This window comes from Lepidochelys olivacea (genome assembly GCF_965140295.1).
Source record: "Lepidochelys olivacea isolate rLepOli2 genome assembly, chromosome: 4".
NCBI classification, from domain to species: domain Eukaryota; kingdom Metazoa; phylum Chordata; order Testudines; family Cheloniidae; genus Lepidochelys; species Lepidochelys olivacea.
Window position 1 is genome coordinate 129,302,805 of NC_140414.1, and position 26,887 is coordinate 129,329,691.

The window sequence follows — 26,887 nt, forward strand, 5'->3', positions numbered from 1 at the left end:
AACCCCGCCCCGCTCCCCCGACACCCCACCCCGGCAGGGTGCGGCTTCCAGCGGCCGCAGGCCAACAACCGCGCCGCCCATTGGCGGGCGCAGGCTCGGCAAGCAAGCGGCTCTCCCATTGGCTAAGGGAGGGGAGCGAGGCGGGGCGCGGGCCGGGGTAAGGCAGAGAGGAGGAAGTGGCGGGAGGGTGAGATCAACGGTAGGGGTGTGGCGGGAAAAGCAAACGGGGGGGGGCGGGTTGAAGGCTGGGTTGGGGAACAGAGCCCGGTGGCAGGTTGAAGGTAGGGGGTGGGAGGCAGCTACTCTGAGGGGTGAAGGCAGATGGGGGGGTTGCGAGCTGAGCACGGTGGGGGTGCTAAGGCAGAAGGTGTTAGCTGTAGGGGAAGCAGAGACAAGGGGGTGGTGCACGCTAACGGGAGCTGTGTTCTCTTCACCTCCGAGAATCCGGCCCGGTATTTAGGTCCCTTGCTTTATCCTCCCCACCATCAAAATATTGTCCCTCTGCATTATTATTGTTCAGGCAGTGCTATCAACGTGTACAGATAGGACCCTATGAATACAAAAAAAATCCACAAATATTAAATCATTGCTGGTAAAGCATGCAGATGAACCATATAGTGGTGGAATGGTAAAAAAGTCACTCCTACAGCGTGACGTGGATTGGTTAGTAAGCTAGTCGAACATGAACAATATGTTTTAATGTAGCCAAAAACTATATATTCTAGGAACAACTTTTGGGTCATGGTGAATAACTAACTGAACCAAAAAAGCCCAGTTCTAAACAGTGCATATGAGTGGAAATATGATCCTTAGCTGTATGAACAGTAACAGTAAGTTACTGAGGTGATATTACTCAGGGCATTTGGTGAGACCACTAGTGCAAAGGATTCAGAAGGAGTTACAAGAACAATTCAAATTCTGGAAAACCTGCCTTATAGGTAAAAATGAAAAAAAATCTTTAGTTTATCCAAGAGAAGGTTAAGGGATAACTTGATCACTGTTTACTATTTAAGTGCCTATATGGGGAGAAGATTTGATAAGAGAACTGTTTAATGTAACAGATGCTGTTATAACAAGATCCAGTCAGAAGCGAAAGCTAAACAAAGTGAGACCAGAAGTAAAGTGCAAATGTATAACAATGGGGGTAATTAAACATTGGGACAATTTACCTACAGATGTGGTTGGACAGTCCATCACTTGAAGTATTTAAATCAACACAGTGTCTTTCTAAAAGATAGCTTCCAGCTGAGTTGTGCTGTGAGCTTGTTTCTAGAATCACATGGTGAAATTTTGTGGCCTGTGTTATGCAGGAGGGCAGATTAGATTATCACAAATGGTCCCTTTTGATCTTTAAAAAAACCCAACAACAACAACTATGAAAGAGCCCTTTCCCAAGGAACTGATTATCCCAGGAAAAAAAAAAAATCTTGCTTCAGCCAATTGAGATATCAGACATTAATGTCACCACATTCTATTCACTATCCTTGCTGATTTACTTCCCACCCTTTTGACTACCATCCCCACATATTTTAATAATCTCTGCTTCACACCTGCTAGGTCTAAAAAACAGTGCTTTATAGTCAGAAAGCAGACAGGGCTCTTGCTTTTCAAATAAAGGTACAAATCAGTGAAAACATGCTTTCACAGTAAACTTAGAGCACTTGTCCTGGACAAGTTATTAGAAAGAAAATAATAGAATCCCTGATAAAATTATGTCAAGAACTTTCAAGAGCCATAGTGAAGAGAATGTCTCTGAGAGGCTAGTTGAAATACAGCCACTTATTAAGGTTGCAAGACCTGTTTTAGTCTTTGGTTTGCTCACTGGTTGGCAGAGAAAAGCAGTAGGCCAATATCCTGTCCAGCTGGGCTCTGAAACAGTGAGACATGGAGAATGAGATATTTTTGGCAAAGTGGTGCAAGAGTTTCTATTATGTAAACAAAATTCTCAAAAATTATATGTAATAATGCTCAACACTTAACAGACTAAATAAATATTAGATGGCTTCCTTCTGTCTTCTGTCAGAGCCTGATCAATTGGAATTGCAGATGCCCAGCACCTCAGAGGATCAGCCATCTCCATGCAGCCACCAATCTCTACTCCTCTTGTCTCAGGCCTTCTGCCTCGCTCATCTCTCTCTCTCCCCCCCCCTTTACTCTCCACACCTCTTTGTACACTTAAAGCTCCAGTCATTCACTCCTTATTCAGGCAAACCTGCCAGTGAAGTCAATAGATATTTTACCAGAATAAGGAATGTTGGAAAAGGCACTTACTTTTATAAGTGCTCATTTCTTTTGCTTCTACAACATCCTGTCCAAAGAGTTTTAGTTCTAAAGAGTAGTGGCACTCTTCTTGCATGGTAATGCTTATTTCACATACTGAAGAGAGAGAGACAGATAGATGCTAAAAGTACGGATTTATTGCAGTAGAGGAGAAGCATCCCCGCAGCTGCAGTAACACACATTTGAAATAGGAGAGAACAGAAAAAACACAGATTACAGTGAGCCTCTGGAATCAACAATTTTCCAGATAATGAAATGTTTTTCCTTTTGTTAGCCAGAAATAGGTCAAAAATCAATATTTGCCCACTCCATTAATGGAAAAACAGTCTCAAGAGACAGCTACCTGCTATTGAAATTGTTCTCTACACCTTCAATTTACAGTTGCTTTGATACACCAGAGAGCTAACAACTAGAATTGTCTGCTACCAAGGTAATTTATGGTCTGCCCACTACAAGCCAGAATGACATCCATCAAGCCATCAACCATTTCTCATTTAAATCCTTCCTCAAGACTCATTTCTTCCACTGTTCCCACCTAACACCAAATTCATGATATTCACCATCCTATAACTTTCTCATTTTCAGATAAATGTAAGAAATAAAAACAAAACCCCAGAACACAGAACCACTAAGAGAGACATACAGATGCCTAGACTGACCATGTGATTGCTGTAAGCCTTTGGATGCTTCCTGGGAGTACCCTGGTCTGTGAGGTACCTTACTACCACCTGTCTTTAACATGAGGAAGCCTTGTCTATGTCATCTGCTAAGATCAGCTCCTCAGCTTCACTAGGCACAGGCAACACAAGTACTCCCCTCTGGACCTGTGCGGACCATACTGATTCAGAGATCCGCTGCTTCCAAAGAAACAGTACACCCAAATTTATCAGTTCCACCTCAGATCACTGCCCCACTTAACACATAGCATTTAGATATGTTTACAGTGAAATCAAGTATAGATTTATTGAACAAAGCACTGAGATTCAAGTACTGGAAATAAATGGTTACAGATACAATCAAATCATAACAGTCATTGTAGAACCTAGATTTAATTAATTAGATACCCTCATGTCTTGTAGAATAATGCTCATCCTAAATCCTTTCAGCATTTTACAGCCAGGGTGGCTGTGACCCTCCTTTCATAAGACAAACATGTTTTTAGCTGGTCTCCTCAGTAGAGAAACCTGTGCATTCCCTGATATACCAGATTAATCCTTTGATCTTGGTCATAAATGGGACATCCCGTTTCTTTTTTTCCTGTAGATTTTCTCTCTAATAGATTTCACAATCTTTCAGCTGGTATCTGGCTCAATATGCAAATTGGCATCCATTGTGAGGCATACAATGCACTCATGACCATCAGTGCTGGAACAGGGGAGACTGGGGGCCATGGCCCTCCCATTTTTTAAAAGTGGACTGGCCTGACCACTTTTTGCCACAGCCCCAACCCCTCCTCTTCCCCCGAGGCTCTGCGCCCCCAGCCGGGCTGGCAGATGGAGCCCAGGCAATGTGTGACGCCACCCCATGGACCCTCCACCTGCCCAGGGTTTGGGGGCTGAGAGCAGCCCCCAGTCCATGTCTCCGCCCAGGACTGCTTGGCTGCGCGGCTCTTACTATGGCCAGGCTGTGGCTCCGAGGCATCATCCCCTGGCCAGAGCTGGGTTGGGGTAAGAGCCGTGCAGACAGCTGTGGGGAGCCACAAACCCTCTACCTGCTCCGGGTGGGGGCTGCTGTTGGGTCTCGCCCCCCCGACAGGTGGAGGGTCTGCGGCTCCTGGCCCACTCTGGCTTCCAGCTTGGCCTCAGGCAGAAGGGGTGGGGCACCCCCACTTTTGGGAAGACTCTGCTGGGGCTGCCTCATGGCCAGACAGAGAATTAAGTGTGTTACCTCCTGCCTGAAAGAAACATGTCCAAGTTAGGTCACCTCCTGGTGACCTATCTTAACTCCCGAGCTGAAGTACATAATTTTTAGTATAAATACATAATTTCATAAATATGACCCGTGCATACATTTCGTAATGATTATGATGACCAGGGCACCCAGTAGAGCTCTCACATGCCTTTGGTGAACTATTGTGCCTATAATTGACCCAGGAAATGCCTGTAAAGTGCTATGCACCCCCTATGCCCTCTGCCAGTTGGCATCAAGAGGTTTCTTGGTCACACCCTTGTTCTCCTCAGTCCCTCCTCCCTACTCTGCCACCCTTACTTGTAAACTATAGACCAAAGGTTCTCAAACTGTGGTCTGTAGCTCCATTCAGGTGGTCCACGGATAGTTCCTCTAAGGTGCGCACCTGGGCGGCCGCACACAAGAGCATCAAGGGCTACCCACCTAATTAGTGTAGCCGCGCAGATGTGGATCCACTAATTAGGTGCCAGGACGCTGAAGAAGACCCACATGTAAGGTGAGATGGTGGCCTTAGAAAGAATGGGGGGTAGGTGGGAGGGGGCAATGGGGTAAGAAGAGGGGGTGTGGGGAATTTGGGACGTACAGGGCTGCAGCGGCCAGAGAAAGAGGCGACTTTCCCCAGCTCCAGGGCTGTGGCTGCCAGAGAGAGATAGCCCTCCTTCCCAGCCCCCACTTTGGGGGCTGCCATGGTGGGGGAGAGAGGGCACATCCATCGCATTAGAAAGGTAAGACTACTGATATTAAAATACAAGTTGTGTGCTTTTATTTGTAGAACAAAAAAAGGTAATTATTAATTTTTTTATATATAACGCTTTTATCCAAGTGCTTTACAATAGTTAGCTAATGATACAAACAACATTTGGAAAGCTCATTAAGTGGTTTGCCAAGACCCTCAGCAATTTTCAAGTAGTCCGTGAAAAAAAAAAAGTTTGAGAACCACTGCTGTAGACTGTAAATTCTCTGGGGCAGGGACTGCTTTTTCCAAAATTCGACAGGACATGTACAATATTTCCTTTTCTGGCTGTGGTCTGACTCCCTCTCTTGAGTCATTTGACATGTTCAGGTCTCAGTTTCCCCACCTGTGAAATGGTGGTGATAATTCCTACTCCATGTACCTTTGACGAGGTTTAATTAATTGATATTTGTAAAGCAGTTGAGGTCCTCAGAAAATAGTAGTAGTACTCTTATTTGAGCTCCAAAGCCTAGCAATGTTATGGAAATGATCTGCATAAGATTCACCTAATTGTTCTTTCAACCATCAGTTAATGTCTTTTGGGACTCGAGTTATTTTTTCCCCATTTTCCAAAATAATTAAACACCACAATGGTCCTGTAGCAGAGTTGCCATTTACTGTGATATTCCCCTAGTGTTATCCGGACCAGTGATCTGCTCGGTCACTCCAATCCTTGACTCTGGAAGCCAGCCTTACCCTGCTCTGCTGTGAGAACCCACACTCCTGGGCTGTTCACGCACAGCCTCTGGCATGTAAGCTGCTCCTTGGTTTTTGCAACCAAATGACACTAGCCAATATCTCCGATCCCAGACACAACCCTAGGAACCTCCATCTTGCAATGTCCAGTTATGCCTACTGGACACTGCAAGCTTATATGAGTTCATCAGTTTAACAAAGAAATTGATATGCACCAGGCTTGTTATGCCAAGGGGAGTTTCTGTCACACTTTAAACCAAATGCACTGCTTCAGGTAGAACAAACAAACAAATTTATTAATGACAAAGATAGATTTCAAGTGATTATAAGTCAAAACATATGTCAGATTTGGTGCAATGAAATAAAAGGAAAACACATTCTAAGCTGATCTTAACACTTTCAGTGCCCTTACAAACTTAGATGCTTCTCACCACAGGCTGCCTGGTTGCCCTTCAGCCAGGCTCTCCTCTTTGATTGGCACTTCAGTCGCTTGGTGGTGATGTTTGTAGATGGAGGTGGAAGAGAGAAGATAAGCATGGCAAAGATCTCTCCCTTTTATCATGTTCTTTCTTCCCTCTTGGCTTTGCCCCCCCCTTCAGGGTCAGGTGAGCATTACCTCATCGTAGTCCCTGACTGACCAAAGGAAGGGGGGTGACTCACACAAGACTCCAACAGATCCTTTGTTATTGCCCAGGTCAGTGTCGTTTGTTCCTGTGAGGCTGGGCTGGGTTGGTCCCATACATGCCCTGATGAGGTCTGAACTGCCCCTCTGTTCTTGGAGAGTTTTTGTCTGGGCTTGTTTAGCCATGAGGACACATTTTCAGACTCATAATTATATACATGAAATTATAACCTATAACATTACTGTAACAACAATGCTCAGTGCATCATGAGCCTTCCAAAGACACGCAACATGACAAACTTTGCATTGGATACCACACAATCATTTTACAAGGATGAACATGGGGGGTAGGGCATTCCCACAAGGTACAGAACATCAAAACTGAGCACCACCTTTTGGCCTAAGGTGCCTCTGCACCACCCTGGCTCTGTTTCTCCTCTTTGGAACCCCTTAAGAGCTCCCTCCAGACTTTCTTGGGACTATCACCAACCACTGCCTGGCGCTGGGTTGATAGCCGAAAGCAATTCAAAGGAGTCCTCAATGTCCTCAAAATAAAGTCCACCATAGCAACACAAAAGTTCATACTCACATCCTGCTCTTCTACCACACACGGAGTTCTTTCTCTGTCCCAGAGAAACGTTCTTCACAGAGCTACTGATTATGCCCTTCCTAGTAGAAGCTCAGCCTTCTAGCTCTGGCTTCCTTCTTCCAATGATTGCACTTCCTATTCTGAGAGCAGGCAGCATATATACCGCTGCATATATATCAACTTCTTCCTGATTGGGAGAGAAGGGAGTCCCGTTTCCTCTCCACCCCCACAGGTCTCCTGGTTGCAGGCCCTTAAAGGGGCAGTATCCTGTTTTTTCCCATCCAGTTACTAATTCTCTGGGACTGAGTCCTCTCTTCTTGCTACGAGACCATTTCCAGGGCCTTTGTTCATTCCAATATCCCTGGAATGGGGTCTTCTGGCCCCCTCCAGTCTTAAAGGGCACATATAGCCCATAACAGTCCCTTAGGTCCTAGAGAATTGGGTGTTTTGCACATTGAGCAGCAGTCTTCCTTCTCCGGGTGTCCTAGACTCTACACACTGGGACATCAGACTCTAGTTTGGGCATTTGTGGGTGAGACTTTCTGGGATTTGTGGGTGGTTCCATGTTGTGGCTTGTAATTATCATCTGATCCAGGCCTTTGAAACAGCTCTTCTGGGATGGTCTCTAATTCCTCTGGCCTTTAAAAGTCCCTCCCCTCATTAGTTCTCTTCTAGCTTTTCCCTGGTGCCTGAAGGGAAAGATCTAAGCCTGCACACTTCCTTGTTGTAGATCCACAAAGGGAAGACCCACATTGCAGATAATACTGCTGAAAGACCTGGCTCAAAGAGGAAAAAACAAATAAAGGTAAAATTTCCTTATGAAAATGGGCATATGGGTCTAGATGCAAGCTCTGTGCATCTCACTGAAATGGCAGGACTTTCCCCTTTATGTTTATTGGTAAGAATGGAGGTGTGCGTGATTTGAGAGCTAAAGTTGGTATCAGAATGCTTTAAGGTAATTTTTCATTGAGACTATCCTAACTTTTAATGCTTTGATTTTTTTTTTCCTGGTACAGGATATGTGTAATCAAACATTATCTTTTGAATTCCACATAGCATCCTTAACTGTAACTTAAGGATATTTCATGTATAGAATTGCCAAAGTTTAGACATCTTATAGCATAGTTAAGGTTGTGCCAAGAGTTCTGTTATAAGCCTTACCTTTGACCAGGTGCATTTTGACCTTTTATAGGAAGGAGTTTTTCCTCATGAAATTTTTAGTAACATAAAGAGGGGAAATTTTCTGCCTATTTAAAAAAAATTCCAAGAAATCTTTCCTATATAAAAAGAAAAGGAGTACTTGTGGCACCTTAGAGACTAACCAATTTATTTGAGCATAAGCATAAAGCATTTATTTGATGCATCCGATGAAGTGAGCTGTAGTTCACGAAAGCTTATGCTCAAATAAATTGGTTAGTCTCTAAGGTGCCACAAGTACTCCTTTTCTTTTTGCGAATACAGACTAACATGGCTGTTACTCTGAAACCTTTCCTATATAAAAGCGTCCCTGTGAAACTTAAGATGCAGAAGAACTATTCTGCTTTACTCACCTAGCTGAAGCCAGTCTCTGGGCTTTGAATTATGTCACTCCACAGCTACACACGTTCACATCTGGAGTTTATTTGGTCTGAAAAATACATTAAAAAGAACTGAAACAGCAGGTAGGAAAATAGGGTAGAGTTTCTGGATCAGAAGGATGATTGATGCTGCCAGATTTTCATATAATCTATGTAACCTTGAAAAATAATGACTTTTTGTTTCACACTAAAATAAATAAATACATTGTTAAACACTGTAATGAGTCTAAACAGAAATCTACAGTAGTACATCAAGCTGGTTAATGATTGCATTAAAAACACCAGATTTTGGGGAGGATGATTTCATTGGTAATTATTGGTCTGAAAAAGATCAAAAGGCAAGTGACAAATTTTTTCTTTTTAAATTGTTACAGTACTATGACGTTTCTGAAAAATCCTTTCTGAAGTGAAAGCGAGCCTTTGAATTTGCAAGTGGTTCTCATCTCAACTTTTAAAATCCTGTAAACATCCTGTACTTAACAGATTTTGGGTGGAGTTCTCTAAATGAATGACCTGTATGGTAGCTATAGTGTTTCTAGATATATTTAATAAACTCATTGATATGGGATTCTTACCCTTTCTTTAAGGACACCTTCCTCATCCTTGAGCATTAAAGAAAGGAACAGTGCCAGTCGCAAAGGTTTTGGATTCTTCATAGCCCAGTTAGAACTGAAGAGAAATTAATGTAAGAAACATCTGAAAATAGATCAACGGAAGAATTGAAGAAATCAAGGGATGTGTAAAGCAAGGAGGATGAGGATGAAATATGGCCAAGAGAGATTACAAGCCAAATGGGTACAATCTGCAAAACATCATTCAGGAAAAGCCTGGTATTGATGGCAATAAACAGAAAGTAACATTTTCAAGAATACCTAGGTATGATTTGAAAATAGTACTTAAGTGACCACCGTATGAGTATGTCTACACTGGAGCTGGGAGCGTGCTTCACAGTACCAGTAGATGGACGCACCAGCTCTACTTGAGCTAGCATGCCAAAATATAGCAGCATGGCTGCAGGGGCATGGGTGGTGGCTTGGGCTAATCACCAGTTTGTACCCGGGGGTTGGGTAGGTAGCTTAAGCAGTCACCTGTGTCCCACAGCCACACCGCTATTTTTAGTGTGCTTGCTTGAGCAGCGCTAGTACATGTCTGTCTGCCCATGCTGGGAAGTGTGTTCCCAGCTGCAGCATAGACATACCATGTGTGTCTGGCAGCCATTGGAAAGGCAAACAGAAGTGGGATATAAGTAAAGCACAAATCACAAGAGATTGTTGAGGCACCATACTCACAATTTGTGAGGCCATCTGTCCCTCTTTTGTCATGTTTTCTGTAATTCAGTATATTAGGCCTCAATTCTACAGGCTGTTCTCTCACTGCACCAGAGTGAAGGCCTATCAACTTTAATGGAGTTGTGTGGGAGTAGGAGTTCAACCATGCAGAACAGCTTGCAGGGTTGTGGTCTATGTGGGTAATATGAAGGAAGAACTAGTCACATTAAGGGTTGTTTAGAGCAGTAGTTTTCAAACTTTTTTTTTCTGGTGACCCAGTTGAAGAAAATTGTTGATGCCTATGATGAGGGGTTTGGGGTGTGGGAGGGGCTCAGGGCTGAGGCAGAGATTTGGGATGCAAACGTGAGGGCTGCAGGGTGGGGCCAGGAATGAGGGGTTCAAGGTGTGGGAGGGGACTGTGGGCTAGGGGTGCAGGTTTACCTTGGGCAGCTCGCAGTCAGAGGTGCAGTGGGGTGCTGAGGCAGGGTTCCTGCCTGTCCTGGCACCGTAGACCATGCCGTGCCCCAGAAGTGGCCAGCAGCAGGTCTGACTCCTAGGCGGAGGCACAGAAGCGGCTTCACGTGGCTCTCACCCACAGGCACCCCCCCACCCCATCGGTTGGGAACCAGCCAATGGGAGTGCAGAGCCGGTGCTTGGGGCAGGAGCGGCACACAGTGTCAGAACAGGTAGGTACTAGTCTGCCTTAGCTGGACAGCACCACTGACAAGACTTTTTACAGCCCGGTCAGCGATGCTGACCAGAGCCACCACGACCCAGTACTGGGTCGCAACTTGCAGTTTGAAAACCATTGGTTTAGAGGGTAGTTAGTGTGGAGGGGATAGCGAAAGGCAGGAGAAGCAGCTACAGCGAAGAGCTGAAAGCATTAAACAGCCTCATAAAAGCATTAGACAAATGAAAAAGGAACAATAATGTGACTTTCAAAAAACAAGAAGTCTCCTAATCTTATTTTGTTGACTTGCTCTTTTTGCCTCACTCAATTTCATCTCCCCTTCTTCAAAACATGTTGCATCTAAATCAGGGGCTAATCCTGCAAAAAGTTACTTCAGCAAATATCCTGTTTCCATGAAAAATCCATTTGCTTCAGTGAGAATGTGTGATAAGGTTATACATGGAAATGATTGTTTGCAGTGTCTAGACTGTAGGCCCCTCAGGGAAAGAACCGTGTCATGACCGGGTTGCATGGCCATCTCCCTAACAAACAGAGATTAGATGCTATCATTAGGGTATATACAGGATAGGTAGTAATGGATAGCCCTGTGTTTGAGGCACAGATTGGGAGTCAGCGGACCTGATTTCTGTCCTGGCTCTGCCACAGACTTCCTATATATCTTCAGCTCACTGAACCTCTTTGTTTCGGTTTACCCAGCTGTAAAAGTGGAGGTACAGAGGCGTGGTGAAGCTAAGGTTTGCAAAGTGTTTTTCAGATGGAAGAACTACAAGTTATTCTATATTTAATGAGCTGTACAAATAGTCTGGCATCCCCCAATGTTCCTATTGCTGAAACAAAAAAGTGCCTCATCAAAGTTTAAAGGAAACTTTGAACATTTAAGGGGCTAGAAACCCTTTTGAGATATCAGATATGTTTGATATGGGGTCAAACAGTTTTCCAGCCAAAAATATTTCAATTTCACAACAATCAGCAGCAATCCTGTAAGGTTTTGGGATAGAATAAATATTGATTTGTCATGAGACCAGATGCCCAACATTGTGCAAATACTATAAACGGAAAGTGTTTTTCCTAGAGTAATTTAAACATAAGGAATATCACAAGAAATTTGCCTCAGTCTTTCCCTTGGCCAAATCCTGTCTTATTCAGGTGAGGAGTGCTACTGACATCTGTGGAACTACTTATAGGAGAAATGTGAGCAGGATTTGGTCACATGATGTTACACCCAAAGCCAGTTACAGTAGTGTTCCATCCCATCAAGTTTTCACTTGATATTGAGACTTGAGCTTTAAGACCTAGCTTCTGTTAAGAGTTTCACAAGTTCATATAACAAGGATTTTTTCCAAATCACCCAATCTTTGTTGAATGTATTCAGATGTAGAATTTATCGTGCATAGTGCTATTTTATTGCTTGACCAGTTGATGTCACTAAATTCAAAGTAACTGCCACAGAGGCTCAAGAAATCTAAAAAAAAGCAATGTTAACTTTGACAACAAAATCTTCACAAAGCATGAAGCAGCACAGACCATATATGTTATCAAACTGTTTTGTATGTGCATGTCAGTAAACTTCAATTTACCTGCTTAATCTCTCCAGCTACAAACATCAAGGGTACAATACTTCCAGAGACATCTGTAACAAAGGAACAATGTAGAAGCACCTTCATTTTCTAAGGACAGAAAGCAAGTAAAGCTAATTGGAAATATTTTAATTATCAACATCTCTATGTTTATAGCTTCCTCATGACAGTATTTGACACTAGAGATGAATATTCTGATTACAAGGCTAAAATGGCAGTGGTTTTAGCACACCAGCTACATAATCATGTTGACCAGTATTGTCTAGTTTGTGCTCTCCCATCTGTCTGTCTCCACCTGTTGTCTCGTCTTGTAAGCTGTTTTTTGCCTCATATCTCCCCATTGGCTTGGCCTACAATTTTCTGTTTTGTTGGCTTTGCTGAAAAATGCCTTTTTAAAGTGCTTTATTGGTGGAATTAAAAAGATATAAAAAGCTTGTGATGGGATGTACGTACCCCACATTCAGATAGACGGAAGGAACTAACTAGAGGCTACAGCTGGAATATTCTCCCTCTACTTGGTTCTTGAAGGGATTATATCTAGTGTTGCACTACGTCCTATCTTGTAGTCTGAAGACTGGCTGGTTGGCCTTCTCTGCCCTTCTGAAATCTTAAAGAGATAGCAGTTGTTGGGTGCTGGTAAGTAGGCAGACCCACTGTCACCCCCCATAAACCCAGTGGAAGGTTCCTCAGGGAGACTCTGTTCCTTGCTTGATTCACACATGCCCATTCACCCAAGATGTTCTTCATCTAATTCTGCTATAGGCATCGCTCAGCATTTTGTGTCCTTAAGTGAAATTAGCATTTCGGTGCTTACTTCTGGATGCAGGGGAAGAAACCCTAATGAGAGTGGCTAGCACTGACAAGCACAATCAGTGGTGTGTCAGTTGGTATAATACATCCGATAGAAGCACAAACTTCTAGTGATAAAATCTAGCAAGATCGTTGCTGCACAGACTGCCTCACTTCAATGATTGTATGCAGTATTGTTGTAGCCGTGTTGGTCCCAGGACGTTAGAGGAACAAGGTGGGTGAGGTAGTATCTTGTTGGATCAACTTCTATTGATGAGACAGACAAGCTTTCAAGCTTACACAGAGCCTTCAGTGACATACTCTCAGCTGGGGACTGAACCTTAAACAAATCGCCAAGTCTATAACCTGTTGGGGTCTCTTGCTAGAGGCACAATTATGGAATTGATGATGGGACTCCCGTAGGGGCATCAAATAACCTCTGCATCCAGACAGTTCCACTACACTTTGCTGGGCTGATTCTCAATTACATTAAGGCTCCCATGTTTAGTGATTTTTTCTCCTTAATATTTATTTATTTATTGATTGCACCTCACAATAGGGTACAGTTTCATGATCACAGAATCGTAGAAATATAGAGTTGGAAGGGACCTCAAGAGGTCATCTAGTCCATCTTTCAGCACTAAGGCAGGATTAAATATACTTAGACTCAGGGCTGGTTCTAGGACGTCAACTTCCATGGGAGTATCTTTGTTCAGTTTTGCTGATTGGCTAGCCATATTTTGTTTTGTTTAGCTGCTCAGCAGGGGTGGAGGGAAGGGGTTGCTGAAAATGTTTTCCATTCTGGCTTGCAAAATGCATAGGTCCACTCCTGCCTAGGACCATCTCTGACAGATGTTTGTCTAATCTATTCTTGATACACAATTATTTGCAGAAATAATGATTTTCTGAAAGATCTTTCCATATACAACATTACTTCTCAATGGTGCTGAAAATCAAAATCAAAGAATCAGATGCTCCTTAAAGATAGCACAACAAAAGGAGAAGTTTCCTTTTTAGTGTGTATGGTAGGTCAATGAAATTACACAGTTGGTATGAATTCGTCTTAAAAATTTATTTACCTCAGAAACGTATACATTCATAGGTTTGTCACAAGGAAATTGGCAGTAATTCATAGAAAATGAATATTTACATGTGTGCAAATTTCACCTATTACACAAGACAGTGTTATGTAGTTTTACTATACTGTGTTATGTAAGTACTTTTGCAGTTTAAGGCACTCAAGATGAATAATAATAGTTGTCAGAGGAAATAAACAAAATGCTAGTATAATTCTAGATCTGAATCAACTGCTTCCTGCAAGACAGTATATTGTAAGTGTCAATGGTCTGGTATGACCTAGTCAGTTGTTTTCAGACAGGACAGAATTCATTTGATCAAAATCTGCAAAAGAAAAAAAAGAAAAAAGCAGAGGTCGAAAGTAAACAAACATTTTCTGGGTTACCTCTGAGAAATCCTCTCCTCACACTAGTTCTCTCCACATAGAGTAGAACCAGCTCTAATGACTTTTTGCAAACACTTGATTGACAGCATGCTTCACATTCAGCTCCTCATATTAGAGGAGAAGCAGAGAAACCTAGAGGATTCCCATTAAAACTTCACAAATATTAACCTATTAAAAGATATCAAAAACTTGCATAGTGCTTTACATTTTCCAAGCACCACATAAACCTTAGTTTATACTCAACGTTCCTTTAAGGTGGGCACAGAGATTAAGTGACTTGCCTAAAACCATACACTGTGTTAAAAGCTGGGAGCTGAACCCAAGGATTTTGGCTCGAAATCCAGTTCAAAGATCACATCTCTCTTTTCTAAAGGAGAATTCAATCATAGGTAATATCTAATGTGGATCCCGTTTTATTATTTTTATAAATAGAAAATCTTACCCTATAACACCTTTGTTAAATGCATGAAATAACTTAAATACAAACAGTGTCAGAAATAAAACCTGGTGTGCATAAAGATATAAAAGTCAACACCAGGAGAGATTATTCACCAATCTGGATTCAGAAACCTTATCATACAAACTTGGATCAGTTCTATTCTCCTTCTACGGAGTTTGAGCTCATCACCATGTTACCATTACAGTACTCTTGAGACACAAAAGTTAAGAAACACAGGACATTAAAGTACGGTATTTTTTCCCTCCCTCCCCTTGTTAAACAACATACACTGGAAAAGTCAGTTATGTGGAAATGTTGCTCTTCCTATTAACACCTTGGCTTTAGGATTTTCCTACACAAATATATGTCAACAAAAGTTACATGCACCTACCATTAATAGGGTTGTTAATGCTGCAATTTTATCTTAGCTGACAGGAAGTGAGAACAGTAGGTTTGGGATCATTTATTTTATACAAGGACTCCAAACTGAATAGACATGTTAAAACCAACAGAAAGAACAATTTGTGATTTACACAATGTATAATGGGACCATTGTGCTCTACATATACTGAATTTGATGCGCTGACAACTTTATCCACATGATTTAATAGAAGTTTTATGTATTATTTACCATCCTTCCTATTGCCTTTGATAGTGATGATATGGGAGAAGTCTCAATCTCAATCTGGGTTAGTCTCCAGATTATTCGCCACTTCAGCCTATATCCTCCTTTTTTCTTTCATACATACATGAAAAAGTTTTATTGGCAACTATCTTTCTGACTGAGAACTTGTGAATAGGGTTTCTGATGGAGCAAACTTAATACTGGTCCACAATTGTCCAGAGAGGTTATCAGTAAGCAATATATAAAAATCCACACCCACCATCAGAGCTGAGCATACCACTGGAGGCTGATTGCAGGAGTTAGAGATGGGCCTTCTGTAAGGCATGACTTACAAAGCCCACTTCCTTGATTTCCTATATCCACCATTGAACCAAGTTATTTCCATAAGCATCCTTGTTATTTACAGATTAATTATAAACTATTACAAAATCTCAGTCAAGCACCAGTACTGACTCAAGAAGCAATACAAGTCAGAAAATTAGTATTCCCTGTCACAAATGGACAGTGCTTTTCTTTCAAAAGTTCTCCTTTCCTAATAGTTTTGTCCACAATGCCTCTTTGGCCAGGTCCTTCCTCCAACTTCACATCCACATGATTAGGAAAGTAGCAGCAGCGATTCCTCAAAGGGCACGTCTTGTAAATACCTTTCACAGCAGAGCCAGATCAGCCTTTTTTCACAGAAAGAGCTGTAACGAGGGTCTGAAATCCAGCAGCCTGGTTTGGAAGGGCTTATCAAAGAGATACTTTAAATGCAAGTCTGTAGGCAGTGGGAGAACAAATGGCAGAAACAGTTTCTGTGTGCAAAGTTCAGGAAATCAAACCCAGTGGCATGGGAATTCCTATTTAATTTTGGGGGGAAAACTACCATCCCTCTAAGTGCCCATTTTTCCACAGTGTGTTTGATCTTACAGTCAGTTCATTTTGCAGGCCGTGTCACCTTGGTCCACAGTAACCATAAGGACATTTGAGAATCAAGCTGTCATGGCTGGGTAAGACATGGGTGGAGTAGTATTCAACCAAACTTCCAATGTTCCAAAACATGGTTTCTGAGTCCAAGTAAAACTGTGAATCCTGTTGTAGGGATAGAAAATACACCTGTAATCAATGGCACCTATGAAGCCTTTCCAAACAGACCACTACTTTGCAAAGTATTATGTATGTGACCTAAGCTCTAACCCTAAGCTCATGTCACATAAATGATAAGCCCAAACCAAACCTGGGGATCCAAACACCCTATAATTTTACTGAAGATCATATTTGGGTCTGAACATTATAGACTTCCTATCTTCATAAATGGAAGGCCCAGATCAGAGTTCTCCGGCTCTAAATCCAGATCTGATTTTTGCAGCTCAGGCCTATCTGTACTTTTTTTGCAGAGGGGGGAGGGAGGAAGGGGGAGAGAGGGTGTTTGGAGGTAACGGGAAGCCTTAGGCTGATACTGTATGATGTAACTAGAGCAGGTGTAAATATACCATAGAGGCCCTTTTTATGTACAGCATTCATACCAACCTTTTCAAAGATTCTGTAGTTTCTCACTTTCTCAGCAGATTTATCCCATACAACTAATACCTTGAAAAAGAAAATGCAATATTACATTCAGCATGCATAAAAAAGTCTTCCTAACAAATTTATGAAGAAAAAACTCAAAACTACCTTTTTTGAGGAATCAGTTACATTTCTTTCAAATAACTGAGCATTGAGCATTATGCAAGTTAGGATGTACAGCTACTGCTTCAGACCTACTTCCCTTTTTAAAAAAGGGCATGTCTAAATTGCTAAATACATTACTGTAATTAAACTCCAATATCGTTAATTTGCAAATAACAATTAAATGGGAGTTACATTTAATTAACTTATAGCACAGGTTCCCCTATTGTGAGTTACCTTTCCAGGCTTGGTAGATGAATTCCTAATACAGTATAATCCATTTTGTGGATGTCCTCTTGAGCTGGTAGCTTTGAACATCCTAAAATAATATGGAAACTGTAAATATCACATTCAGAAAATACTAACAAACTTAACAGATTTTGGATAGAATGGATATGTCTACATCTCAAAATCCTTAATGTAAATCATCATTTCACGGATTGTAATGATTTAGCCTAAGAACTGACTAAAGGCTGGGAAGGCAGTTTCACAGACTGATGGTAATGGACACTTAATAGAACCTCATCATTTTAGGAAGACTCATTAGGGTCCTTAAGCAGCTAGTGTATAGGGAGGTAGTGATGTCTTAGTGGATTGCGCACGGGCTGGAAAAAAGAAACTCTAGGTCTCTAATCTCTACTCTCTCCCCAACTTGCTGTGTGGCTTTCAAAACATCACTGACTCTCGGCTTCACTTTCCCAATCTGTATTTACCTACTAGGATGGATGGTGTGAAGATCTCAGTTGATTAATATTTGCACAATACTTTAGACTCAATTTTTTTTTAATGGATTCTATGCTCATGAAACATGCTGACTGGTAGCACTGAAGCATGAAGGTCTCTTTCTCCACAGACCAGTGAATCAAGTTACATTCAAGTCAAATTGCCTATTGTTCCCCTTCTCCTAACCTATCTATGTCTCTGTCTCTCTTTAGATCATCAGCTTCTCCAGGCATCCTTGGATCATCTTCCTGAGTAATTCAAAACTCACTAGCATATATTGGATGGTACGAAACAAACAACAACAGAGCAGGCAGTAGCAATACAATTTTCTCATACTGCGCTCCCTTCTTCTCCCCCTTCCCGCTCCCCAATTCTCCAGCTTTTACTTGGAGGGATCACCTTTAGAGCGCGAGAGGACAATTCAGTCGCACGCGTTCTATCATTGGCCTCTCTGCTGAGGACTGCCAACAAGCTTATGGTGGCAATTGTTGTTGAGGATACTTGTCCATTGGGAACTGAACTAAGACCATCAAATTCATTTCATATAGGTCATGAAATGGCCATCACATTATAATGACTTTTGGTCACTACCAGTCTGGGCTACATTTGAACCAGTGACCTAGAGTTTAAAAGTTCTATATAACCCTAAGCCAGACCCCAGTCCAATTCATTGTCCCAGAAGGAATAAATCTTATGCATTACTACTTTATGGTGAATACTTTAACATGTAATTAGCTTTCCTAGAGGCCATTGGTTTTCAATTTAAAGGACTTGTAATTTTTTATTTATATACAAACTAATGGTAAATTATTTCATGCGTTCAATAGAAATCTCAGGTTGATTTACTAGTCTTAACTCTCACAATATGGCTTTCTAGACTGCAGGTCATTTTATTTGAGGATTTATAAGCAACTCCTCTTTCCAAAAAAAAGAAAAAACGTTAAGTTTACCTTTCTACTTCAGTGGATTCATAGGTCTGGACAAATACCGAATTAGGCAGTTCAACCTGTTAAGACAGCGTTTAAAAAAAATTAAAATGTGTAAAGTAAGGTAAACAGCAATATTTTAAAAAGATGATTGGAATAACTGAAACAGAGCAAAGTGTCTTTTGACATACTGCAGCTACCTAGGATTCTCTAAATTCAGGCCCAAATTTTATAGGTAACTTCTATGGTACAGCAAATATTTTGTAGAATTAAATTACACCCATGGTCTCCTGATTTTGTTACTATACTATTATTCCCTATTGTGTGCTCCTTCAAAAGCGCTAATACATTCTGGCGTATCTGACAGAATCAAAATCTGTTACCAGCGCTCTCATAAAGTTGGCCAATGCACTGGAGCAGTATTCTGAAGTGAAGTATTGTTACTAATTATACTAACTCCTTTCTAACTTACAGACCTGACTCAAGCCCAAATTTACAACCCCCTAAAACTTAGAAGTGTTCTCTTTAGGAATGTGCCATCTGATCTTACTTTTTCATAATCTTCATCTGAATCTTCACCAGACTTGTTTTGCTTTGAAGGTAATGCTGGTTTCTCAAATGAGAAGCTTCGGAAACTCTGCCCATCTGGTGGCGATCTCCTGGAAGAAAGAACAAAACTGAAGAACGTTTCTGCAGAAAAAACATTCAGAGACAATAAATGCAGAACCAGTTTGTTCTGTTTCCGTTAGCTCCTTATTGGTCATTTAACAGTTTTTATTATTCACTTCAAAACTGCTGAGCAATGCAATGGACATAGAGGCTTTCATCTGTAAGGACATTTTTGCAGATATACACCATGTCCCTTACTAAGGAATGTACTTACACTGAAGCATACATTTCCTTCTCTGTAAGAGCCTGCATGTGCTTTAAGAGCATAAAGCTATTTTTTCAATTCCTGTTGAAATCCTGATGTGAAGGCTTTTTACCAGCTACAGTCTAAGACTCTATTGTATCTTTTCAGCATAACCCGACACAGACAAGATACACTTTTGTTCTTATGTGCTTTACTTTAGGTTGTATAATACTTATTCCTGTATTTCCAAGAGCCACAGTTTGTTGCAGGGTTTTCAAATGCTGTGCAGTTAAGATTACAGACAAAATCAGTGACTATATAATGTCTCATAAGGAACATCAGACATATTCACACCCTGAAGACAGTAGGGGAATACCATAAAACTTCCAGACAGATTCCTTAGTGTAGCAATTTTTAAACATGGAATCATAGAAATTTAGGGCTGGAAGGAACCTTGAGAAGTCATCAAGTGTCGTCCCCTGTGCTGAGGCAGACAAAGTAAACCTAGACCATTCCTGACATGTTTGGCCAACCTGTTCTTAAAACCTTCCAAAGATGGGGGATTCCACAACCTCTCTTGGAAACCTATTCCAGAGCTTAACTACCTTTATAGTTAGAAAGTTTTTCCTAGTCTCTAATTAAAATGTCCCTTGCTGGAAATTAAGTCCATTACTTACAGTCCTACCTTCAGTGGACATGGAGAACAATTGAACACTGTCTTCTTTATAACAGCCCTTACTTAACATATCTGAAGACTTATTAGACCTCACCCAGTCTTCTTTTCTCAAGACTAAACATGCCCAAGTTTTGGGGTTGTTTTTTTTTAAAACTTTTTTATAATTTTTGTTGCTCTCCTCTGGACTCTAATTTATCCACATCTTTTCTAAAGTATGGTGCCCAGAACTGGACACGGTGCTCCAGCTGAGGCTACATCAGTGCCAAGTAGAGCAGGACGTTTACCTCCTGTGTCTTACATACAATACTCCTGTTAATTCACCACAATATGATATTAGCTTTTTTGCAACTGCATCACATTGACGACTTATATACAATTTGTAATCCACTATAACCTCCAGATCCTTTTCAGTACTACTACTACTAGCCAGTTATTCCCATTTTGTAGTCATGCATTTGATTTTTCCTTCCTAAGTGAAATACTTTGCACTTGTCTTCATTGATTTCACCTTGCTGATTTCAGACCAATTCTCCAACTTGTCGAGGTCATTTTGAATTCTAATCCTGTCTTCCAAAATGCTTGCAATCCCTTCCAGGATGGTGTCATCTGCAAATTTTATAAGCATATTCTCCACTCCATTATCCAAGTCATTAATGAAAATGACCCAGGACTGATCCCTGTGCAACAGATACACCCACCCAAATTGACAGCGAACCACTGACAACTACTTTGAGTACAGTCTTTCAACCAGACTTGCACCCACCTTATCGTAATTTCATCTATATCAATGGTTTTCACCCTTTTTTCAATTGCAGACCCCTAAAAAAATTTCAAACGGAGATTTAGAAATCTTAGTCTGTGAAGCCACAGGGGTCTGGGGAGCACAGGTTGAATACTACTAATCTTGACCATATTTCCCTGGTTTGCTTAAGAGAATGTCAGTGGCGGACTGTGTCAAAAGCCTTTCTAAAAAATCAAAATATATTATGTCTACTGCTTTCCCCACACCACAAGGCCAGTAAGTGGCACGATCTGTTCTTGACAAATCCATACTGGCTATTCTTAATATACCTATTATCCTATTATCCTATTATCCAATTGATTGTTTAATAATTTGTTTCAGTATCTTTCCAGGTATCAAGGTTAGATTGACTAGTCTATAATTCCCAGGATCTTCTTTGTTCCCCTTTTTAACAATAGGTACTATGTTTGCCCTCCTCTTGTCCTCTGGGACCTCATCCATCCTCCAGGAGTTCTCAAAGAAAATTGCTAACAGTTCCAAGACTGCTTCAGCTAGTTCCTTAAGTATCCTAGGATTAATTTCATAAGGCCCTGCTAACATGAATACATCTAACTTATCAAGATAAAGAATATTTAGATCTTTCCCTATTTTGGCTTGCATTTCTTCCCCCTTGTTCTTAATGTTGATTGTGTTGAGTATCTGGTCACCATTAACCTTTTTAGGGAAGACTGAATCAAAATAGGCATTAACATCTCAGTCTTTTTCATGTCATCCTGGATCATGCTTACATGTATCATGACTTACAATCAACCACACTGCATCTGTTCTATATCTCCTTGAGAAGTATCATATCAAGTTGGCGTATAACAGTAAAACTAAGAATTGGTTTGTTTACTTTCACTGATGAACATTACAAAAATGTGCAGTAACTTCACTGCAAAGCTTGGGGAAGAGGGAGAATGCTGACTTGGGCCTGATGAACTAAGTATCAGAGATATCATTTGGTAAATATGCTACAGAAAGTTTGATCTGTTTTCATACTTACTGTAACTGGGGAAGTAAAGATTTCTCTGATCTAGATTTGAATACAGGCACAGGCGGTTTAGGTAGCACTTGTGGCACGAACAGTCCAGGTTTGCCATGTTCTTTTGGTGCTCTGGTCTCCACTGGCACTTGTGGAACATACATCCCAGGTTTGCTGTGTTCTTTTGGCACTTTGGCCTCCACTGGCTTCTCCATTAATAGCTTGGGTTTGTTGCTTGGTAATGGAGGTGGGACCCGTGGAGAAAGGTTCATTTGTTTTAGCCCCTCACATCCTTCACTGCCCATTGAAATGCAGACTAGAGGTAGGCTCTCTGCTGATGGCGAGCAGCTCTCTTTGACACAGGAAAGATTTTTGAGATGAGGCATAGGGGGCACCGGTGGTGGTAGATCACTTACTCTACGGCTTGATGGCTGTATTTTTAGATTTGACTCCGCTCTGCAATGAAACTGGGATTCTCCCCTTGTATTTAAGGAATCCTCTGGTTTTATATCAGGTAAGCTTCTTTTAGGAGGTGGTGGAGGAACCATAGGCCCAGTGGACTGGCCTGCATAGGAGTGCACCCTTGTCTCTGCATAGGGAACTTTTCTGATGTGAGGAACTGGAGGTGGCGGGTAGGCTGGTGGGAGGATCATGTTATCTGTGTAAGAAAACCCCACAGAACATGAGGAATTAAATTTAAAAATTGAAAATAAGATTCTACTCTCCTTTTGTTTGAAGTGAAGTTTCTATTTGATTTAGGATATTTTAGGGCACCTATCATCATGATATCTCAGTGCCAGATGGACACTTAACTTTGAAACACAGTTCTGGACTTTACTAAGGGCCAAACCCTGCAGTCCTTACTCTGGCACAAGTCACATTAACTTCATTGGGTGTTTTGCCTATGTTAGGATGGAAGGAAGTCCAGAAGCATGTTGAAAAGAATCATCCATCCTTTTGACGGATCCATGGACTAGCAGCAAGACCTTCCAATATTCAGCTGGCTGACAATGGCTAGAAACACAGTCATTTAAAGGTACTCAGCACTTGTGCTAATGTTCTTGGCTTCCTCAACTGCCACTGGTTTCACTGAGAGTTTAGACATTGAGTACCTCTCAGGTTAAGGCTCCACTTATTCATTGCTTTACAATTATTCACAAAAAGAAAAGGCATACTTGTGGCACCTTATAGACTAACCAATTTATTTGAGCATAAGCTTTCGTGAGCTACAGCTCCCTTCATCAGATCCGATGAAGTGAGCTGTAGCTCACGAAAGCTTATGCTCAAATAAATTGGTTAGTCTCTAAGGTGCCACAAGTACTCCTTTTCTTTTTGCGAATACAGACTAACACGGCTGCTACTCTGAAACCTTTACAATTATTGTAACTACCCATGGCGCTTCACACATACTGAGTTAAAGCATCAGCCTACAGATGTTTTTATATTTCACATGAGTGTCACCTTTATCTGAGATCTTTAAAAGGTATCATGACTGGTGAATATTGTCTTACCATCTGGTCTCCCTAAATCCGTAGAATCTGGCTGTAAGTAAGATTCCTCATCTTCTTCCTGGTCATAATCTGCAGATAAAATTAAAATGTGTTTAAAACTGTAAAGTACTCATTGGGATCTGATCACAGGGAACATGCATATGCTGATTTTTATTAAAAAAAATAGATTTTTTTATAATTAATGAAAATCTGGTTCCATTACAAGGGAAAACACAAGACAGAAGATTAAGTAATTTTGGCTAGTTCCACTCAGGATAGAACCACAGGCGCCAACTTTCAGCTTTCTCCACAGTTGCTGGGCTCTAAAATAGCAGCATAGACATTTGGGCCTGGGACCCTGTGAATGGGGATAGTTCCAGAGTCTGGAATATAAATATAAACTGGAGCTATAATATAAAGTATTATAGCAATTTTACAGCCCTGCAGCCCAAGTCAGCTGACATGGGCCAGCTGCAGGTGTTTAACTGCAGTATAGACATACCATAAGTGACATAAAGGCTTTTGAAACTCCATTCTCAGCAGAGTCCCCAAAGGCTCACCTTTCCCACGAGTCTGCAGTGTAGACATACCCTTACAAGCCTAAGTCCCATTGAAAATTGTACCCACTGTCTCTGTCATAGGCCTACTCAACCCAGCTGGTTTATAAGGCCCTAACAACAACTCATTCCTCATTCCTCTGGAGGAGGACTCCTCCAGATGCAAAAATATTCTAATACTACACGAATGGTTAATAGGTTAACTTTACAGTTTGTGCCGGAAGCAGGTGGTTTACAGAAAGTCATGCTAAAAGTCCACATAATTCACTGTATTGCTTCTTTTTAAGCTTTTAGAACATATTATATTTAAGTGATTATAGCTCTAAGCGGCTTCTGTAAAAGTAAAGGGCATTTAATCACTCTCATTGTCAGCTTTAATAAAGATCATTTGGCATTCCCATATAGGGCAGACAGACATGGCTGAATGTTCCAAAAAAAAAAAAAGTGTCTTCATCCATGCTTCAGTCAGATGTATGGGCGAGCAGAATGACTTTCTGACAAACTGATGGACAACTACTAAGAGCTCAATCTTTTACGGTGCTTAGCAACCCCTGTAAGGTTGCTTCTTCAATTGCCACTGACTTCACTCGGGGGTTTAGGATGCTGAGCATCTCTCAGAATCTGATCCCAAGTGTCCCTTATTTTACAATTATTGTAACCTTTCATGTATTGTAATGTTATCATAGGCATTAACAATTTTCTATTGTAATACTAGGCCAAACATTCTTATAGTATTTCAGCTATTTGAATTTTTTTTTAAGCCCATAAAAGTGCTGCAAACTCAGAGTGGTTTGACGAGGAAGGAGTGATCAAAAAGTCTAATTTATTGATGGAGTAAGGAGTAAAAGAGGGAAACATTCAAAATTAAAGTCTCACCTTCATTTTCTGTAGAATGAGAGTAGTTGATATTGATGGGGCGTTCTACTGAGCCATAGAAACTGTCTGCATCAGAACCAGAGTCACTACACAAAGAAAAGGAAAGGGATTTTATAGTAAGAGGTGCACTGTTGCCTTAATGGGATTTAACAGTAGATATTCAGGTTAAGAGCACATTGGCAAGTGCTGGTCTTAGAATATTGAAAGCAGCAGAAAAACTGATCTAGTCTCATTTTTCAATTAACAGCCAAATAAATACTTCTAATTTTTAAGGACTTATAAAGTTGATATTTCAAGTGCTCTTTATAAAAGGTTTATATTTTATTGTACTTAACCTATGTAGTAAGAAAGTCAGACATAGTTAGGAATTACTGTACTTGCTACTGTTTAATGGTAATAAAACAAACAAAAAAATCATGTTTTGTCATCAGGTGCAAAGAATGGGAAGCAACTTTATAAACATATGGGCCCAGATTTTTAAAGGTTTTTTTTTTTTTTAGGTGTTACTGTGCTCAGCATCACAAGGCCAACTGATTTAGGAGCCCAACTCTCATTTTCAAAAATGATGTAGGACCTTAGGAGTCTAAATCTCCTCATTTAAACACTGACTGTAGCAATGCCTAATAAAAGCAAGGGCCTTACTCTTTACTAAGGAATTTTTGATAAAGTGCAAGAATCAAGAAAGTGATTCTAGAATTAGCAGGTGCATACCTTAAATCTGTTACAGTTTCCTTCTTGTCATGGTAGTAATCTATTTCATGCCTCAGTGAGACCATCCACTTCTAAAAGAAACAATTTCATGTAAACTTACTCTATTGCTTTTAGTAAAGAAATGTATAAAGTGTCTGCCCTCTGAAAGGCTGGAGGTGCTAGCAATTATGGATTGACTGCATAACAACATTTACTCACTCACAAGGGTATTGTAAGTTCCTGTGCTTTGAACATATAAGGTATTAGAGCAGTCTAAAAATGTTACTTACCACTTACGGAACTTTTGCTCTACAGATCTCAAACTGCTACTTAGAAAGCCAGGTAATTTAATATTCCCATTTTATATATGGAGAAAGGATTTAACAAAGTCATTTTCCATGTTTATAAAAACTTTTATACTGTTTATTTCTTGAACCAAAAGTCAGGATCTGAAGACATAACATGCTGTACCAATATCTGGATTAGTACAATAGTGAGAACTCAGGCTTTTCAAATGAGGCCAAGGAGTTAGGTGCCCAAATCACAGTAAGAGAATTAGGCACCCAATTTCTAAATTCCTATGAAAACATATTCATTCCCTCCCCCACCCCCTTGGAATATATTCTTGGGTCATGGGAAGTTATTCACCTTTCTTTCATCTTCAGAGGAGGCAGAAAAAAACCAGGTCCTGTGCTTCTTGCTAATATGAACTAATTTGAAAGGAAACACGTTGTTTGATGTTGTCTCCTCAGCTGCCCGCATAACCCTGAGAAACAGAAAAAGCAACAGTGTAAAAAGCCTAGTCAATGCAGTTATTTCTGTTGCGCAGGTAAATGTAGGGTCCTAATGTTCAGCTACAAAATGGCCCTTCAAATCAACTTTGTCAAAAGGCTAAAGAAAATCTAATACCCATAGTGCCATCTGCAGTATTTATCTCATGAAAATGGAGGATGCTAGCCAAAGAGAAAGGGAGAGATCATTCACTACCGAAATCACCAAAAAGGATACCTGCTACATTTGTAACAAACTTGTTCATTATAGATTTTTAATTTTGTTATGTTATTGTACCCCAACTTCATATCATGACAGGAGGTATTTGTGTGGTTGTGCTCCTCATTTCAAGTGTCCTCACAAGGGAAATTCACGACACTACTTTTCCATTAACATAAAGGAGAACTAATATGAACTTTAGGCCTTATTTTGCCTTTCCACTCATTTTAGTGTAAGAGAGTCCTTTTAAAATAACTGATGCTTAATGACACGTGTCATTCAGCTCCTTTGAGGAGATAGGTTAGATATAGTTGTTTCTGTTTTCCCCTCCTCACCAGGTAAGACCTTACTCTCAGGTGCACAACTCAGACAGACCTCACATGGAAATTGCTTACAAATTCATAACATGGGATTTTGGGGAGAGAAAAAGAGGTTTG

At 40.8% G+C, this 26,887-nt stretch overlaps 1 protein-coding gene across 9 annotated transcripts in view; it reads right to left on the reverse strand.

Moving 5' to 3' along the window:
• Nucleotides 1-13,815: 13,815 nt before the first annotated feature.
• Nucleotides 13,816-26,887, reverse strand: part of SH3BP2 (SH3 domain binding protein 2) — a 64,698-nt gene continuing 51,626 nt past the window's right edge. For 8 of the 9 annotated variants that reach the window (XM_084626759.1, XM_084626758.1, XM_084626762.1 and 5 more), the window contains 10 exons: nucleotides 26,109-26,226; nucleotides 25,482-25,552; nucleotides 24,771-24,856; nucleotides 23,359-23,427; nucleotides 21,869-22,505; nucleotides 19,103-19,211; nucleotides 18,577-18,632; nucleotides 17,141-17,222; nucleotides 16,766-16,825; nucleotides 13,816-16,327 (listed from right to left, as the gene is read on the reverse strand). In XM_084626759.1, the coding sequence (XP_084482885.1) occupies nucleotides 16,190-16,327; nucleotides 16,766-16,825; nucleotides 17,141-17,222; nucleotides 18,577-18,632; nucleotides 19,103-19,211; nucleotides 21,869-22,505; nucleotides 23,359-23,427; nucleotides 24,771-24,856; nucleotides 25,482-25,552; nucleotides 26,109-26,226 (1,426 nt within the window). In that variant the 3' untranslated portion in view covers nucleotides 13,816-16,189. The remainder of the gene's footprint in view (nucleotides 16,328-16,765; nucleotides 16,826-17,140; nucleotides 17,223-18,576; nucleotides 18,633-19,102; nucleotides 19,212-21,868; nucleotides 22,506-23,358; nucleotides 23,428-24,770; nucleotides 24,857-25,481; nucleotides 25,553-26,108; nucleotides 26,227-26,887) is intronic. The other variant, XM_084626756.1, reaches the window with a different exon arrangement.